Genomic DNA, 16,874 nt, shown 5'->3' with positions numbered 1-16,874 from the left:
TGGGTGGCATCCTTTGACTGAAAATGATGACTGAATTTTCCTCAACCCCACTTAGGGCCCTCCAGGCCTTTCTGTCACTTGTTAGAGGGCTTCTTCTTTTTATAAGTGAATCTTGCCATTATATCTCATGTCTAGAAAAAAGTTTTATTAATAAAAGTCCTTTACTATGAAGCCAACCTAGGAAGTCATTTAATTCCCCTTCTTTTTGTTCCCACTGCACTTTAGGCATACCTCTATGATAACTTTTACATATAGTATTACAACCCTATTTTTATAAGACTATTAACTTCTGGAGGGCAGGATCCATGTCTACATCAGTATGCCCTAACAGATTCTGGGTACGTAGTAAGTATCCAAAAAGTGTTTGCAAAACAAGTGAATGAAAAATTCTCAGTATTGGTATGGACATGACATCAACTCAGAGGGGAGAAAGATCAGCTAAGCTAAGTGGATCCAGGAACCCAATGCAAGATGTTGCAGAAGTAACCTGTAGTATCTTTTGGTGGGTAAAGTGAAGGCTGAGGAAGGGACAGGAAAGATACTTTCTATTCTTGAGGTGAGACAATATCCAGGAAGGAAGGCAAGAAAGTATTTATCAGGCAGAAAAAGGGGAACGGAATTGAAGATTATAGAAAGCTGTGAATTTAGTAAAAGATTAAGTTCTCTAAGAGTTCCATACAACAGATCAGGAATGATTAAGGAAAAGTTAGGTCTTCCATACTAAAATGAGTCTGGGAAAAGTAGAAAAAAATAAGTTATAAGAAATATCGGGGGCAGGGAGCAAGGGCAATATACGTAACCTAAACTTTTATACCCCCGTAATATACTGAAATAAAAAAAAGAAACATTAATAGCCTCAGCATCAAATACAGTGGAAATATAACTCAGCTTTTGAATAACTTTTCTTAAAATTATGCCGTACCTCACGTTCCTCTTCTTGTTCTTTGCGAATCTGCTCCAAACGAAACTGTTCTGCCATCTCTCTCTCATGAGCTTCCCTCTGTTTATAAAATAGAAAGGAAGCAAGCACTCAATACTCAATACACGCTGTTCAAAAATAAATAAATAAATAAATCAAGGTAGAAGGAGCATGTTATATTCAAAGGGCTCACTCCCAGCATGACTTGGAGGTACACTGTGGTAATGGAAACGTTTTTCTCCCAAACAAGAATGGAAATGAAAGCAACAACAGAGCACAGCTCTCTAAAAATGCTGGGCTCCTTTTCAAATACCTTCAATAGCTCTGGGTAATGTGGCATTTAAGATCCTTCAGGACCTTTCATTGGTTTTCCTTTCTGGCATTTTTTGTTATCTCTTCTGTGCTCAAGCTCTATTCACATTAACTTCTCTCCATCCTCCATATTTTCTAGACCCTTGATGCTAGCTTATATTACTTTCTCTTCCCTCCTACTCCATTTTCTATGTCCAGTTCACATACACCATTTCTTCTTTAAAACATTTCCCAGTATATGCCTACTTCCTGGCTTTCCAAAATTTAGAAAAAAATTTCCACTGAAACTCCTGTTCACTGAACTCTCACAGAAGTCAGTACTTCCCTTGTGACACTTAGGATCCTTGCCTTATGTTACAGCTAGATGTGTTCTTGACTTAATCTACTACACCACATTTGTGAGCCCTCCTTTCAGGGCAGAACCTGAGGCTTATTCATTTTCCTCTCCTTCTTCATGCCCAATACAGAAGCAGGTGCTCAAGAAGTATTAAACAAATCAGTGGTTCTCAACCCTGACTGCACATTACAATCACCTAAAGACCCTTTAAAATATTGCTGGCTTCTATTAAAGACCAATTAAAAAACAAATAAAATAGATACAAGGCTCATTCTTGTTTTCATTTTTCATGATTTGAGACAAACCTTATCGTCAAAATGAAGCATGCCTTAACACGTTGACTGCCACACTAGAAAAAAAATTTTGGGGAGGGCCCACAGTGTTTTATTATAAAAATAGAATCAAAACTGCAAAAATAAAATGATCCTTTCTAATTTAATGAAAAATTTGTTATTTTTTACTGTCTTCTGTATGAGTTGTATGCAACTTGAAAAATAGTTCACGTGACTCCCAAGGTGAAGAAACGTGTGAGTTATATATGCTTCACGAGGCCCCAGGCTCAAAACTAATGTGAGGTTAACTACAACTCACATGGCAGTTAATGTATTGAGAACCATTGATAGAATTATATTCTTTCTGTTAATTGAATCTAGCTTTATCCATTGCAAACACAATCTTTTTAGGGATCAAAGTGATTAAAAGGCTGGCATTTTAATAATGAAAGACTGTTTAGGTTTGAGTGCTTTATCCCAGAAGTCATCTGACCAAACCTACCTTTGCTCTGTCAGCCTCAAGCGAAAGGCGATAAGCCTCGTCTTGCTCTCTTTTCACATTTTCTCTGGCTTCACGTTCATCCTTAAAAGAAAGACAAAGATTCAAATGCATTTTACCATATTATTTTGTTTAAGAAAAGAAAACACCAATGATAATGCCTTTGTCCTACTGTGTGAATTTATTATAATTATTAAAATTTATAATTTATAATTTATTTATAATTATTAAAATTTTTAGGTATATAAGATATAAATAGGGAAATAGTATGATGAACAATGGTACATAGTGAAAATAAGGATGTTTGAATCCTAGCTATACCACTTACAAACTATTTGACCTTCTGTAATTTAACTTCTCTAGGTTTTAGTTTCCTCAATTGTAAAACAGAAATAATATTTGCCTTATATGGTTATTGTGAGAATTAAATGCAATGATATATAAACTGTCTAGCAAAGGATCTGGCACTTAGTTCATTTTCCTAAGTATTAGTTCTCTTCCCCCTTTCTCCTGATTTTCCTGAGATAAACTTGGAAACTGTCAGTATTGAAACTAAGGACTGGAAGGGAGTTGTAAAAGACTAGGAAATAATCCCCCGGTTAGCATAGAAAGTGGCTGAAGGCAAAATACCCTGGTTAACCTCATTCCATATCACATCTCTAAAGCTTTGGTTATCGAATAAGTATTTCCCCACTACATTCATACTCAGGAAGTGCGGATAACTAAGTTGAAAATCTTTTAGAATATTTTTAGCTTCTGAAGTGATTATACCATCTGCCTATATTTAAATCATGATTCCCTATAAAATTAAAAGTTAATTCACTGACAGAATTTCTCATTTGTTAAGTTCGGAAGTATAGCCAATATATACGTACTTAATAAATATCCACACTTGTCTATATTAGAGTGTAGATTCCCTTTTCAATCACTTGTTTATTAGGCTGAATCATATAAAGTCAGCAATATTTAACTATTTTTGACCTATAAAACTGGAATTTTCATATGGTTTAACTTAATGCTTTCTTACTTTTTGTCTCCCCAATTCAAGGCTGAATATATCCTCAGGATTCTCTTAGGTGCTCTCTCTGATACCTAACCAAGACCAGCCTTCTGGGTGAAGCCTAATACTTCTTCTAGTTTCAATAATTCAACTAATTCCAGAAGCTCAGGTATGAAGAGTAACATTTCATTGATTCCCAATTTTTCAAATAAAGAATTAAATGTTGCTGGTCTGAAGCTAACTGTTATACTACAAAATATCAGGAACCATGTTTAACACTTAGGCTGCAAAGTATTCAGAATAATTTATACATCATATAATACTACACATGAATAAAATTGGGTTTTAAAAACTTCTAATTAGAGACTTGTACTTAGCAGTTAGTATTTACATTTCAAAGAAAGAGAAGCATTTTCCTTTAAATATATTTTCACTAATTCCAACTGACTCTCTCTCACTTTGGCCTGTTTATTAAGGTTTTACTATGACTAGATACAACCAGCCTGATAAGGAATATTTTGTGTATTTCTGTTTATATTTGCATTTGCCTAATTCACTACTCTGTAACTCTTTCCTCCACCCAAAACACAAGTTTGTACAAAGTGGCCACTTAATAGTTCATTTGGCCATAGTTGATCTATATTTGATATACAATTTCTTTATTTTTCAAGTTACTGAGGAGAGGTAATGAAAAGATTAGCAGATCTGTGTTCAAGTCCTACCTCTACCAGTAGCAAGCAATGTGTTCTTGAGTAAATAACATTTCTCCTTTCAGTTATCTATTAAATTAAAGGCTTGAACTTCTGAGGATCCTACACCTCTGTGGATAAGTCTATCTTTCCAAATTTATATATCTCCTGAATGTAATCAACAAACTATGGGAGTAATCTTACCTTTCTATATTTGAATTGGGGAAATATTTAAGATATTTAAAATTTTAATTTTTTTTTTTTTTTTGAGACAGAGTTTTGTTCTGTCAGCCAGGCTAGAGTGCAGTGTTGTCATCATAGCTCACTGCAACTTCAAACTCCTGGACTCAAGTGATCCTCCTCCTGCCTCAGCCTCCCAAGTAGCTCGGACTATTGGCGTGTACCACCACACCCGGCTAATTAAAAATTTAATTTGATCTTACTTTTCTGACTTTTCCCCTTCAAATTCATTTAGGTTTCTCTCATAACATTCTATACTTTCCCTTTAAAGCATTTATCACAGTTGCAATTAATTATTGTATAATTATTTATTTAATATAGGACTCCCTCATGATGCTGTAAGCTCCACAAAGGCAGAGAACTTGTCCATATTCTATACCTCTGTATTCCACACACTGTCTAGACTTTGAGAGGTATTTCATAAGCATATATTGAATAAATGAATCATCTTTCCAGGCATAAAATACTTATTGCCTACAGCAAGAATTAAAAAGGAACAAGATACAGCTCATGCATAAAGCAGCTCCATCAGCGTCAATGAAATTGACTGTTTGGGCAGGAATGAACTGTTATGACACTATATACACATAACAAAGGGACATTCTAAAAGCTATCACAGCTGGAAGCCCTTTGAGCACAAATACAGTTATAATAAAAGCATTCTAAGTAAACAGCTCTGTTTTAAAACAGATTGTAACAGATAGGAAAGGCCATTAAATATAAGGATCTCTGCCACAGAATCAGAATGTAGCACCTGTTGTGCACTCTTTCCCTTGCCCACAGCCCTCTCTGACCACCCTGGCAGATGGGCTGGCTCAGGCATGTGGCCCAGGATGAATTTCCCTAAATTCATCATGGTCATACCTTCTTGCATGTTTGGGAGATGGCTGTGAATGGCTATCACTTCTTGTTTGTTCTGTAGATGCTGTACTTACCTCTCTAAACTGTCCTGTTCACAGTATCTTCAATTTGGGGAATTAGAGAAAACTGCTTAGGCATTTTTGCCATATTATTCTGTATTATTAGACTTTTTAGAAAATCTCAGGTGTTGTGGTTAACATTTCGTGTATAAATTTGTTCTCATAACTTGTAGATGTGTCTCTTGGAATTTCTCCTGTGCCCTACAAAAGCTGTCCTTGTGGAGGTCCCCGTTTCTAAATCTGAAAGGACACATCAAAGTAACTAGAAATTTCTACACATTGATTGAGTAGAGGTGGAACAGCTAGATGATCAGATTCAGAAATAGGTATTAAGTGCTGCTTAGGCTACTTTGGTATTAAAACACTCCTTGTGGTTGGGCAAGGTGGCTCACACCTGTAATCTTAGCACTTTGGGAGGCTGAAGTGGGAGGATCACTTGAGGCCAGGAGCTAGAGACCAGCCCGAGTAAGAGCAAGACCCCATCTCTAGAAAAAATGGAAAAATTAGCTGGGCATAGTGGCATGCACCTATAGTCCCAGCCACTGGGAGGGGCTGAGGCAGGAGGATCTCTTGATCTTAGGATTTTGAGGTTGCAGTAAGCAACAATGATACCACTGCACTCTAGCCAGGGTGACAGCACAAGACCCTGTCTCAAAACAAAACACCCCACTCCTCGTCACACCAAATTAAGAAGCTGTATTGCTCAGAGGTAAGTGATAGCCTCAACTGGAGCCTTTCATTTATAGCATACTTGTCACTGCTCTCATACTGCTTGGTGCTACACTCATTTGTGTATTTATCTCACTGCTCCCCACCTGAGCTGTATGCTCCCAGAGGGAAAAGACTCTATATGTATGTATGTATGTATGTATATATATGTATATATGTGTGTGTGTGTGTGTGTGTGTGTGTATATATATATATATATGAAATATCTCCTATAGCATCCAGGGTACTATATGACAAGCATCCAATACATATTTGTTGTATGAATGAATGGAATTATGAGTGCTCAATAGTTATATAACAAAAGTCATAGAGGCTCAAAGTATTCTTCAGACTAGTAATTTTTATTTAAATATATTTCCTATCCGGAGTACTATGAGTTGTTGAGAAGTGCTGGAATTAGAATTCAAACCTAGTCATTCTCACCCTGAAGCCTACGTTTTCTCCTTCTGTAGCACACTAGATGGGTTCAGTATAGTCCTATATCTCTGAGATAATAGCCATTGAATCAGATTTCACTATAACCCACTAAAAATAGTGTCCACTGAAAATAATGAGGACATTTTATGAGCTGTCAAATGGTTCCCAAAGGAAGAATTAACCAAAAATGGAATTTAGATGTAATTTATTACCCTTCAACAGTGTTGAAGATTAGTAATCATTAATTAATTCTCAAAAGACTAATATAAAACTCTGAATTACCAAACTGAAGCAGGCTGTAGAGGTTATGATTTCTTCAAATACTTATCTGATGCATACACACATGTGACATTTATTTGTTTTTCTCAATGCCCAGGTTAGAATGCATACCCTGCTCTTTAATAAATATGTCCTTTTAAACAGGGAAATGGCCCTGCTATCTATCCCTAAAGAGATATGAATCCAGATAACCTGAAATTCTCTCAATATAAATACTTAGAGATAGTAGATAAAATATAACAAATATGTTTAAAAAGTACTATTGAGCATGTCAGAAAGAAACAAAGAAAAGTTTCTGGGTACCAGAAATAACGAGCAAATTGAAAATCAGAGATGTAAATAATAAGGTAATAAAGAACCTGACAAGGTAGGTTATCTATCTTGGTTACCTAGAGGCCCAGTTGTGACCAGAGACCTTACTTTGGACTCAATCAAGGTAGGGAGTTATAAAAGTTATCTCTGGGATAACTTCTGCAGCTGAATGTAAGTTGAATTGGAGTCTGGGAATGGGGTGAGGAGGCAGGGGGAAGAAAGACTACTTTGAGAAATAATGGCCAAAATTTTTTCAAATTTGATGAAAACTACAAAGCCACAGATTCAAGAATCTAAGCAAACATCAAGCAAAAGAAACAAGAAGAAACTACATCAAGACACATCACAATTAAATTGCTTAAAATTAATAAAAAAAAGGAAACTTAAAAGCAGTCAGAGAAAAGATGAAATATGCATAGGGGCAAAAAGACTGAGAACTCATCAGAAACACTGCAAGTGAGAAGACAGTGGAACAACATCTCTAAAGTACTGAAAGAAAAAAAACCCTATCAACCTAGAATTCTATATCCACTGAAAATATCTTTCAAAACTGAAGGTGAAATAAAGGCTTTTCAAACATACAAAAGCTAAAAGAATTCATCACTAGCATGTGTGTTAGAGTGAAAGTTAAAGGAAGTCTTTCAGGTAAAACAAAAATTATACCACAGAGGAATGTCTTTGTGTTAAGACAAAGTCATAAAGAAAACTGGAAGTGGGAGCTTCATAGGTAAATTAATAAATAATTTTCTTATTTAAAAATCTCTTTAAGAAACAATTCACTGTTATCTTTTTTTTTTTTTTTAACAGATCCTGCCTCAGGTTTATTCATAGAAACAGTACAGGAGGACCCCAGCCCCATGCAGACAGCAGCCCAGGGGTCACACCAGTCCTTCTGTCCTCATGTTGGCAGACAGAGGCCTCTACTCTGGAGCCTTCGCAGGGGCCTGGGCACCTTTGGGAGCCTGAGCTGGAGTTGGAACTGAAGCTGGTGCTGCAGCTGAAGCCACAGATTGGACCTTGGACTGGGCCTTAGACTGGGCCTTAGTTTGATCCTTGGCCTTTGGCCGGCAGAGCCTGAGACCCTTGGCAATGCGCGCAGGAGCACGCTTCCCAAGCTTAGGGTGGGCAAGGTAGGCAAGTCGACTGAGCTTGCGGCTCATGCCCTTTGGGATCTTAGCCTTAACCTCCTTGGGCTTTACGAGGGCCTTGATAGCTTCAGCACGTGCACTCATGGCCTTGGCGTTGTTGGCCTGCATCTTCTTCAGGCCCTTCTTGTTGTGCTTCTTGGCAAAGCGCATGTTCCTCAGGAACTTGGGGTCCACCCCCTTAAGAGATTCATATCTTTGTGATTGGGGTTTCTTGATGCCATTTCTGTGCCATTTTTGGGACTGGTTGTGTGTGGTGTGGTTCTTGGACTTGGCCATGTCTACACTGTAACCCGCAGCCGCTGAAGAGCCTGGGACCGGAAGAGCTTCACTGTTATCTTAATGGCATTTTTTACATAAATAGAAAAACCCATCCCCAAATTTGTATGGACTCTCAAGGGACCGCTAATATCAAAACAATCTTGAAAAAGAACAAAGTTGAAGGACTCACATTTTCTGATGTCAAAACTTACCACAAAGCTACAGTAATTAAAATAGTGAGGTACTGGCATAAGGAGAGATATATAAAACAATGGAATAGAATAGAGAGCCCAGAAAGAAACTCTCACATATAAGGTGAATTGATCTGAACAAGGGTGCCAAGACCATTCAATGGGGAAAGGACAATCAACTAATGGTGTTGGAAAAGTTGGATATCCACATGCAAAAGAATGAAACTGGTCCTTTATCTTATGCCTAATTAAAAAAAAAAATTGAAATGGATCAAAAACCTAAATTTAAGAGTTAAAACTATAAAAATCTTATATGAAAACATAGGTGAAAGTCTTCATGACCTTGGATTAGGCAATGATTTCTCAGAATGGCACCAATAGTATAGGCATTAAAAAGAAAAAGTAGATAAATCACACTTTATCAAAATTAAAGACTTTTGTGTATCAAAGGACACCATGAAGAAAGTGAAAAAACAATCCACAGAATAAAAGACAATATTTACAAATCACATATCTGATAAAGGATTAATATCTAGAATATATAATGAATTCTTATAACTTAACAACAAAGAAACTAAACAAGCCAATTCAAAAATGACAAAAGATGTGAATAGACATTTTTTAAAAAAGATATATAAATGCTCACCAAGCAATGTTCATAACAGCATTATTCATAATAGCCAAAAGGTGGAAATAACCCCAGTGTCCATCAATAGATGAATGGATACATATACAAAATATGGTATATACCTGTAGTGAAATATTATTCAACTATAAAAAGGAATTTAGTTCTGACACATATGACAACACAGATGGACCTCGAGGACATTAGTTAGGCTAAATGAAAGAAGCCAAACACAATAGGACAAATATTGTATATTTCTACTTACATGAGATACCTAGGATAGGCAAACTCAGAGAGACAAAAAATAGATTATCTGTCTCTAGTTAAGGACTGTTTGAAAAAAAAAAGGAAAAAAAATAGAAAGTAGATTAGAGGTGCCAGAGGCTGAGGAAAGGGGAAATAGAGAAACTGCTTATTAGATTGGCTAGAACTGCCAGGTTAACGGTGAATAGAAGGATATGAACAGATATCCCTGCCTTTTTCCTGATCTTAGCAGGAAAACATTCACTCTTTCATCAGTAAGATGTTAGGTGTAGGTTTTTCACAGATGTCCTTTCTCAGGCCAAGGAAGTTCTGTTTTATTCCTGTTTTACTGAAAGATTTTTTCAGGAATAGATTAGCTTTTGTCTGATGCTTTCCATCTATTGAGATGATTATATGGTGAATTTCACTGAATGATTTTTTAAATCTGATGAGGTAAGAAAAAGAAATAAAAAGCATCTAGGATGGAGAGGATGAAACAGAACTCTCTTTATTCACAGATAAAATGATTAGAAATGTGGAAAAGTCTAAGAATTCTACCAAAAGCTATTACAACTAGTAAGTTGTTAGGTAAGGCTGCAAGATATAAAATAGATAGCTAACAAGCAACTGTATTTATTTATTTATTTACTTACTTATTTATTTCTTCCTTCCTTCCTTCCTTCCTTCCTTCCTTCCCTCCCTCCCTCCCTTTCTTTCTTTCTCCTTTCCTTTCCCCTTTCCTTTCCTTTCCTTTCCTTCCTTCTTTCTTTCTTTCTTTTTTAGGCTAGTCAAGTAAAGAAATGAGGGTAGAGAAGGAACAAAGAAATCTGTAACTGGTTGTGATTAATTAGTTGTAAACACCACTGTACTTGGACCAGCCTATATTTCCATACACTAGCAAAGAATGATCAGAACTTATAATATTTAAAATATCATTTGTAATAGCCTAAAATATATAAAATACTTAGGGATAAATTTGACAAAACAAAACATTGCTGAAATTAAGGAAGACCTAAATAAATGGAGAGATATAGCATTTTTATGGATTAGAAGAGTCCATATTTTTATATACGTCAATTCTTTCTGAATGATCTATAGATTCAACACAACTTCAATCAAAATACTAGCAAGATTTTTTTGTAGAAATTGACAAGTTGATTGTAAAATTCACATGGAAATGCACAGGACCTAGCATAGCCAAAAAAACTATGAGAAGAAGAACTAACTTAGAGGGCTTATACTACTTGATTTCAAGATTTTATTATAAAGCCAAAGTAATTGTATATGATACTGGTGTAAAGATAGACAAAAGAACAATGGAACAGAATGAGGTCCAGATATAGATCTATGCATATATGATTAAGTGATTTTTGACAAAGATGCAAAAGAATTCAGTGGAAAAAGGATAACCATTTCAACAAACAGTGTTGGAACTACTGGATATCCATCAGTCCTTCCCTTCCCCCAAAAAGGAAAGAACTTCAATTCATATGTATACTATATACAAAATTTAACTCAAATGGATTATAGACCATGGATCATATAAGGTATAATACTTATAGAAGAAACATAGGAGAAAATAGTGACTTTGGGTTAGGCAATATTTCTTACATATGATCCAAAAGTATCACACATAAAAGAAAAAATATTTAAATTAGACTTCAACAAAATGAAAAACTTCTACTCTCCTAAAGATAATTGAAAATGATAGTGGGTATGCTCATGTAAAAGTATTATATATACCCCATAAATACATACAACTATTATGTAAAAGGTGAAAGATTTATACGATCTGAAGAGAAACCAGAGTATACAACTATTACATATCCATAAAAATAAAAAATAAAAAAACTGTTTAAAAATCATAGTTAAAAATTAAACCTGTGGTACACAGAAGACAAATATTATTACTATACAATTATAAGCTATTAATCTAATAGTGGAATTAAGAGTTATAAAACATGCTGACGATATGATCTTACATCCTGAAAACCCCAAAGACTCCTGGAATTGATAAATAAATTCAGCAAAGTCTCAGGTTGCAAAATCAATGTACATAAATCAGTAGCATTCCTATACACTGGTAACAGTCAAGCTGAGAGTCAAATGAAAGACTCAATATCATTCACAATAGCTACAAAGAAAATAAAATACCTAGGAATATACTTAACCAAGGAAGTGAAATATCTCTACAAAGAGAACTATGAAACACTGAGGAAAGAAATCATAGATGACCCAAACAAATGGAAAAACATATCATGATCATGGATTGGTAGAATCAATATTGTTTAAATATCCATACTACCCAAGTTGATTTACAGATTCAGTGCAATCCCTATCAAAATACCAATGTCATATTTCACAGAACTAGAAAAAATAATTCTACATTTCATTTGGAACCAGCAAAGAGCCCAAATAGCCAAAGCAATCTAAAGCAAAAAGAACAAATCTGGCGATATCACGTTACCAGACTTCAAACTATACTACAAGGCTATAGTAACCAAAACAGCCTGGTACTGGTACAAAAATAGAGACATAGACCAATGGAACAGAACAGACAACCCAGATATAAGGCCATCTGCATACAGCCAACTGATCTTTGACAAAGCAGACAACAGTATACACCGAGGAAAAGAAGCCCTATTCAATAAACGGTGCTGGGAAAATTGGATAGCCACATGTGGAAGAATGAAGAGAAGATATATCTCTCACCACTCACAAAAATTGATTCAAGATGGATAAAAGACTTAAATGTAAGGCATGAAACCATAAGAATTCTAGAAGAAAATGTTGAAAAAACTCTTCTAGATATTGGCCTAGGCAAAAAATTTATGAAGAAGGCCACAACGGCAATCATAGTAACAAGAATAAATAAGTGGGACTTGATTAAATTAAAAAGCTTCTACACAGCCAAGGAAATAATCAACAGAGCAAATAGACAACCTACAGAATGGGAGAAAATATTTGCAAGCTATACATCTGCTAAAGGGCTAATAACCAGAATCTACAAAGAACTCAAGCAAATTAGCAAGGAAAAAACAAACAACCCCATTAAAAAGTGGGCCAAAGACATGAACAGAAGCTTTTCAAAAGAAGATACACAAATGGCCAATGAACATATGAAAAAATGCTCAATGTCACTAATTATCAGGGAAATGCAAATTAAAACCACAATGAGATATCATCTTAGTCTGGTTAGAATGGCTTATATTAAAAAGTCCAAAAACAATAGATGCTGGCGTGGATGCAGAGAGAAAGCAATGCTATTACACTGTTGGTGAGACTGTAAACTAGTACAACCTTCATGGAAAACAGCATGGAGATTCCTCAAAGAACTAAAAGGAGACCTACCATTTGATCTAGCGATCCCACTACTGGGGACAGTCAATCCTTTTCCCAAAGGAAAAGTCAGTCATTTTATCAAGAAGACTCCTGCACTCGAATGTTTATTGCAGCAACAATTCACAATCACAAAGATGTGGAATCAACCCAAGTGCCCATCAATTCATGAGCGGATTAACAAAATGTGGTATATGTATGCTATGGAATACTATTCAGTCATGAAGAAGGATGAATTAAGGCCTTTTGCAACAATTTGATGGAACTGGAGACCATTATCCTAAGTGAAATTTCTGAAGAATGGAAAACAAACACCACATGTACTTGCTATTAAATTGGAACCAACTGATGAGCACACATGTGCACAGAGGAGAGTATTAATTAAAACTGAGTGGAAATCAAGCAGTGGGGAGAGGGGAAGAGAGGATGGGTGAAAACCTACCTAACAAATACAATGAACATTATCTGGGTGATAGGCACACTTATAACCCTGACCCAAGCATAACAACATCAATACATGTAACCAAGAACATTTGTACCCCCATAATATTTTGAAATTGAAAAAAGAGAGCATTTCCAAAAAAGTAAAACAAAGTAGTTATAAAACATTTCCTAAGCAGGGAAATGCCATCTAACATTTATTATTGTGAGTTATCATGAGATACTAATAAATATTACTTTTGAATTATAAGCAACAATATAATAAATCTGTTTTTTCAATAACCTGTAATTCTACCACTAAATACAAAATGTACACTGTAGAATATGTTGGAAATAAATTAATGTTACAAAAAGAAAGAAAGAAAATGATAGTGAGAATAAAAGACAAGCGACAGAATGAGAGAAAAATCTTTGCAAATCAGGAAGATCGCTTGAGCCTAGGAGTGTAAGGTTGCACGAGCCACTTGTGCTGTAATGATGCCACTGTACTCTAGCTGGGGCAACAGAGCGAGACTAGTCTAAAAAAAAAAAAAAAAAAGACTAATCATACCAAGTGTTGACAAGGATATGGAGGCACTGGAACTCCTTATACACTGCCGGTGGGAATGTAAAATGGTAAAACCACTTTGGAAAACACTTTGGCAGTTTCTTAAAAAGGTAAGCAGATATCTATCATATGAGATCCAGTCATTCTATTAATAGTCCTAAGCACAATGACCCCAAGACAAGTGACCATATTGCCCTATCCCAATAGAAAAAATGTACATAAATATTCATAGCAGCTTTATTTCTAACAGTCAAAAACTAGGAAATAATCCAAATGTCCATCAACAGGTGGATGCTAAAAAATTGTGAAAAAATATAAACACTATTGAAAGCAGCAACAGAGTTTTTTGTCAAATCATTTCTTCTTTAGAGCAGACAGATATTGGAACGTCTGTGGTAATATAACAATTTCTCTTCATAAGATTTCAGAGAATAAGCATGGCAAGCCAATCATGACAGGGTTTGGAGAATTGAATTCTCTAATGGAGACCAAATCTTGCTTAGAGACTCATAGGAAGAGATGTGCTCCAAACTGAGTAATAGTCAGTCAGATAGCAGGGGTAGCAACACAAAGCAGACCCTCTCAAGACCCAAGAAGATAGCACTGAAATGTAAGGTTAAATGAGATTGCTCAGCCACAATCCCAAAACAGCAAAAACAGGAGACAGAGAAGAAATAATTTGGTGGGAACTGAAAGTACTCATTCTTAGCTTTGTCCACTTGATTTTATTAAATGAAAATGATGATGTTGGTCATGTACAGAGTTGTATTAAAGTACAGACTAAAAGTCTTTCCAATGGAGATTAGGGGCACATCAGTATTTAGAGTGAATTAAGTAAAACAGCAGTGTTTGTTTCAGTGACTGTTTGACAGGAACTAAGCTCAGGCAGTTGCCTCACATGTATAAATTTTATCATATCATATTGCTTAGCTGCTACTGGAGGCTGGACTTATCTACCCTATACATTGGCAGCCTGTTTTAAGGTCCAAGTTAGCTAACAATGAAGTTTTGGGTCTGTTGAAATACTGCATTTTAGTATAGCTGACTATTTGGGCTTTCTTTTGTGTATGTGTATATAAGGAACTAATGAGAAAGAAAAAAAACAATATATTGTAATTCTGAGCTACTTTGCTGTGTTTTTTACCTTATTTTTTAAAAAGGCATTTATGTAAAACTTTAAAATGCAAATGTTAAATTATCCTTAAAGGCAACATTGGTAATATTGCTAGATGGTTGTTGCACAACATTGTAAATACACTAAATGCCACTGAATTGTATACATTACAATGGCTAACTGTATATGAATTCCACTTCCATTTTTTTAAAAATTGCTAAAATCAAAACAAAAAATTGTAAAATTGTGGTATATCCATATAGTGGAATACTACTTAGCAATTAAAAGGAATGAATCATTGATATATGCGAGAGTGGATAAATCTCAAAATAATTATGCTGAGTGCAAGACGCCAGACTAACAAGTATATATTGTATGATTTAAATTTTTATAAAATTCTAGAAAATGCAAATAAATCTATATTGACAGATCAGTGGATACATGGGACTTGGGTTGGCAGACAGAGGAAGAAGAGAGGGATGATGGATTAGGAAGCTTTTGAGAGTGAAAGTAGTTCACTATTTTAATTGTGTTAAGGGTTTCACAGGTGTATATATATGTCAAAACTTGTCAAATTGTACACTCTATATAGGTACAGTTTATTATATATCAATTATACTGCCATATAGCTTTAAAAAATAAATAATACTACAAAAAGTTAATGGATAGATTAAACAGCAGCTTGGACATAGGTGAAGGGGAGAATTAATGAAATGGAAGTAATCAGAAGAAATTACCTAAATTGCAACATAGAGAGATATAGAGAAATAAAATACAATAGAAAATTTAAGAGATATAGAGAATACAATCACAGTGTCTAATATGAATCTGCTAAGAATTCTAGGAGGAAATAACAGAGGATGGAGTAATACTCAAAGAGATAATGTTTTTGAATTTTCCAGTATATATGAAAGATAAGAATAAGCAGCCAAGGACCATTTCAAATAGTAACTCCTAGTTTTACAGAAACTACTAAACCAAAGAAACAAATAAATTGGTTGGCCTCACCATAGTCAAGGATTAGAGTGTTGATGCCATCTCTCCTACAGAATACCGGCTCTGATTCTTGATTCTGTTGATCCAAAGATAAAACCCTGGACGACTGGATTGTAGTAACAGAAGCAGTACTTAGATAGAACCTTGCCAATCAAAGTGTGGTCCAAGGACAAGCAGTATTGAAATTAATTTGGAGCCTGTCAGGAAAGCAGAATCTTGGACCCCACACTTCAGATTAAGTCAGAATATGAACTTTAGTAAGATTTCCAGGTGATTTCTAGCCTATGTACCTTAAATTTTGAAAACCTCTGCTTAAGAAGACCATAGCAGTCTTCTGAGCAGGGAATCTTACTGATCTTAAGGAAAGCAAGTATATCTTTCATTAAAAGTAACATGCTTAATACTGCTTAAGTGAAAGGTGGTTGGAATATTATTTTTGCTTTCAAGAAAGATATAAGGCCAGGCGTGCTGGCTCATGCCTATAATACTAACACTTTGAGAGGCTGAGGCAGGAGGATTGCTTGAGGCCAGGAGTTTGTGACCAGTGTGAGCAACACAGTGAGACACCCATCCCTGCATTAAGATAAAAAAAAAAGTTAGCCGGCAAGGTGGTACATGCTTGTAGCCCTAGCTACTTGGGAGCTGAGGTAGGAGGACTGCGTGAGTCCAGGAATTTGAGGTTGCAGTGAGCTATGATGATGGCACTGCAATCTAGCCCAGGCAACAGAGTGAGACCTGGCCTCAAAACAAACAAACAAACAAACAAACAAAGAAAAAAAAGAAAAGCATCGATGGGAAAGTTAATCCACATTGGTACAGAAGAGTGGTTAAATTCTAGGACTGGGACCTAATCCTTTAGCAGCCAGACAGGAGTTTGGGAGATAAGACCTGTGCTTTTAAACAGAGACTCTATAATATGTTTCCAAATGGACATGTAAATTCCTCACACAGGAATATGCCCACTGAGAGCATATATTTAGAGAAAGGTAACAGAAAAAGGCAGTCAAACACATATTTCCTCTCCAATATAGTAGCGCTGTTACATAG

General features: G+C 35.5%; 2 protein-coding genes across 3 annotated transcripts in view; both read right to left on the bottom strand.

Annotated features, from left to right (window-relative positions):
- Nucleotides 1-16,874, bottom strand: part of FAF1 (Fas associated factor 1) — a 446,948-nt gene that overhangs the window by 55,932 nt on the left and 374,142 nt on the right. For both annotated transcript variants that reach the window (XR_006734185.1, XM_045548070.1), the window contains exons 16-17: nucleotides 2,343-2,423; nucleotides 923-1,000 (exon numbers count right to left, since the gene is read on the bottom strand). Coding sequence is in view for 1 of the 2 variants with exons in the window: in XM_045548070.1 (XP_045404026.1) it covers nucleotides 923-1,000; nucleotides 2,343-2,423 (159 nt within the window). In the remaining variant the exon portion in view is untranslated. The remainder of the gene's footprint in view (nucleotides 1-922; nucleotides 1,001-2,342; nucleotides 2,424-16,874) is intronic.
- On the bottom strand, nucleotides 7,724-8,391 carry LOC123635669 (60S ribosomal protein L29-like). The gene has a single exon (XM_045548071.1). It carries the CDS (start codon nucleotides 8,347-8,349, stop codon nucleotides 7,846-7,848), a length of 504 nt encoding a protein of 167 aa, XP_045404027.1. The 5' UTR covers nucleotides 8,350-8,391; the 3' UTR covers nucleotides 7,724-7,845.

This window comes from Lemur catta, chromosome 3 (assembly GCF_020740605.2).
Source record: "Lemur catta isolate mLemCat1 chromosome 3, mLemCat1.pri, whole genome shotgun sequence".
Lineage (NCBI taxonomy): Eukaryota > Metazoa > Chordata > Mammalia > Primates > Lemuridae > Lemur > Lemur catta.
This window is presented reverse-complemented; position numbering and strand designations above follow the sequence as displayed.

What these genes read in the sequence shown, in the direction of transcription:
- LOC123635669 (XM_045548071.1), bottom strand. Translation starts at nt 8,349, where the DNA reads ATGGCCAAGTCCAAGAACCACACCACACACAACCAGTCCCAAAAATGG.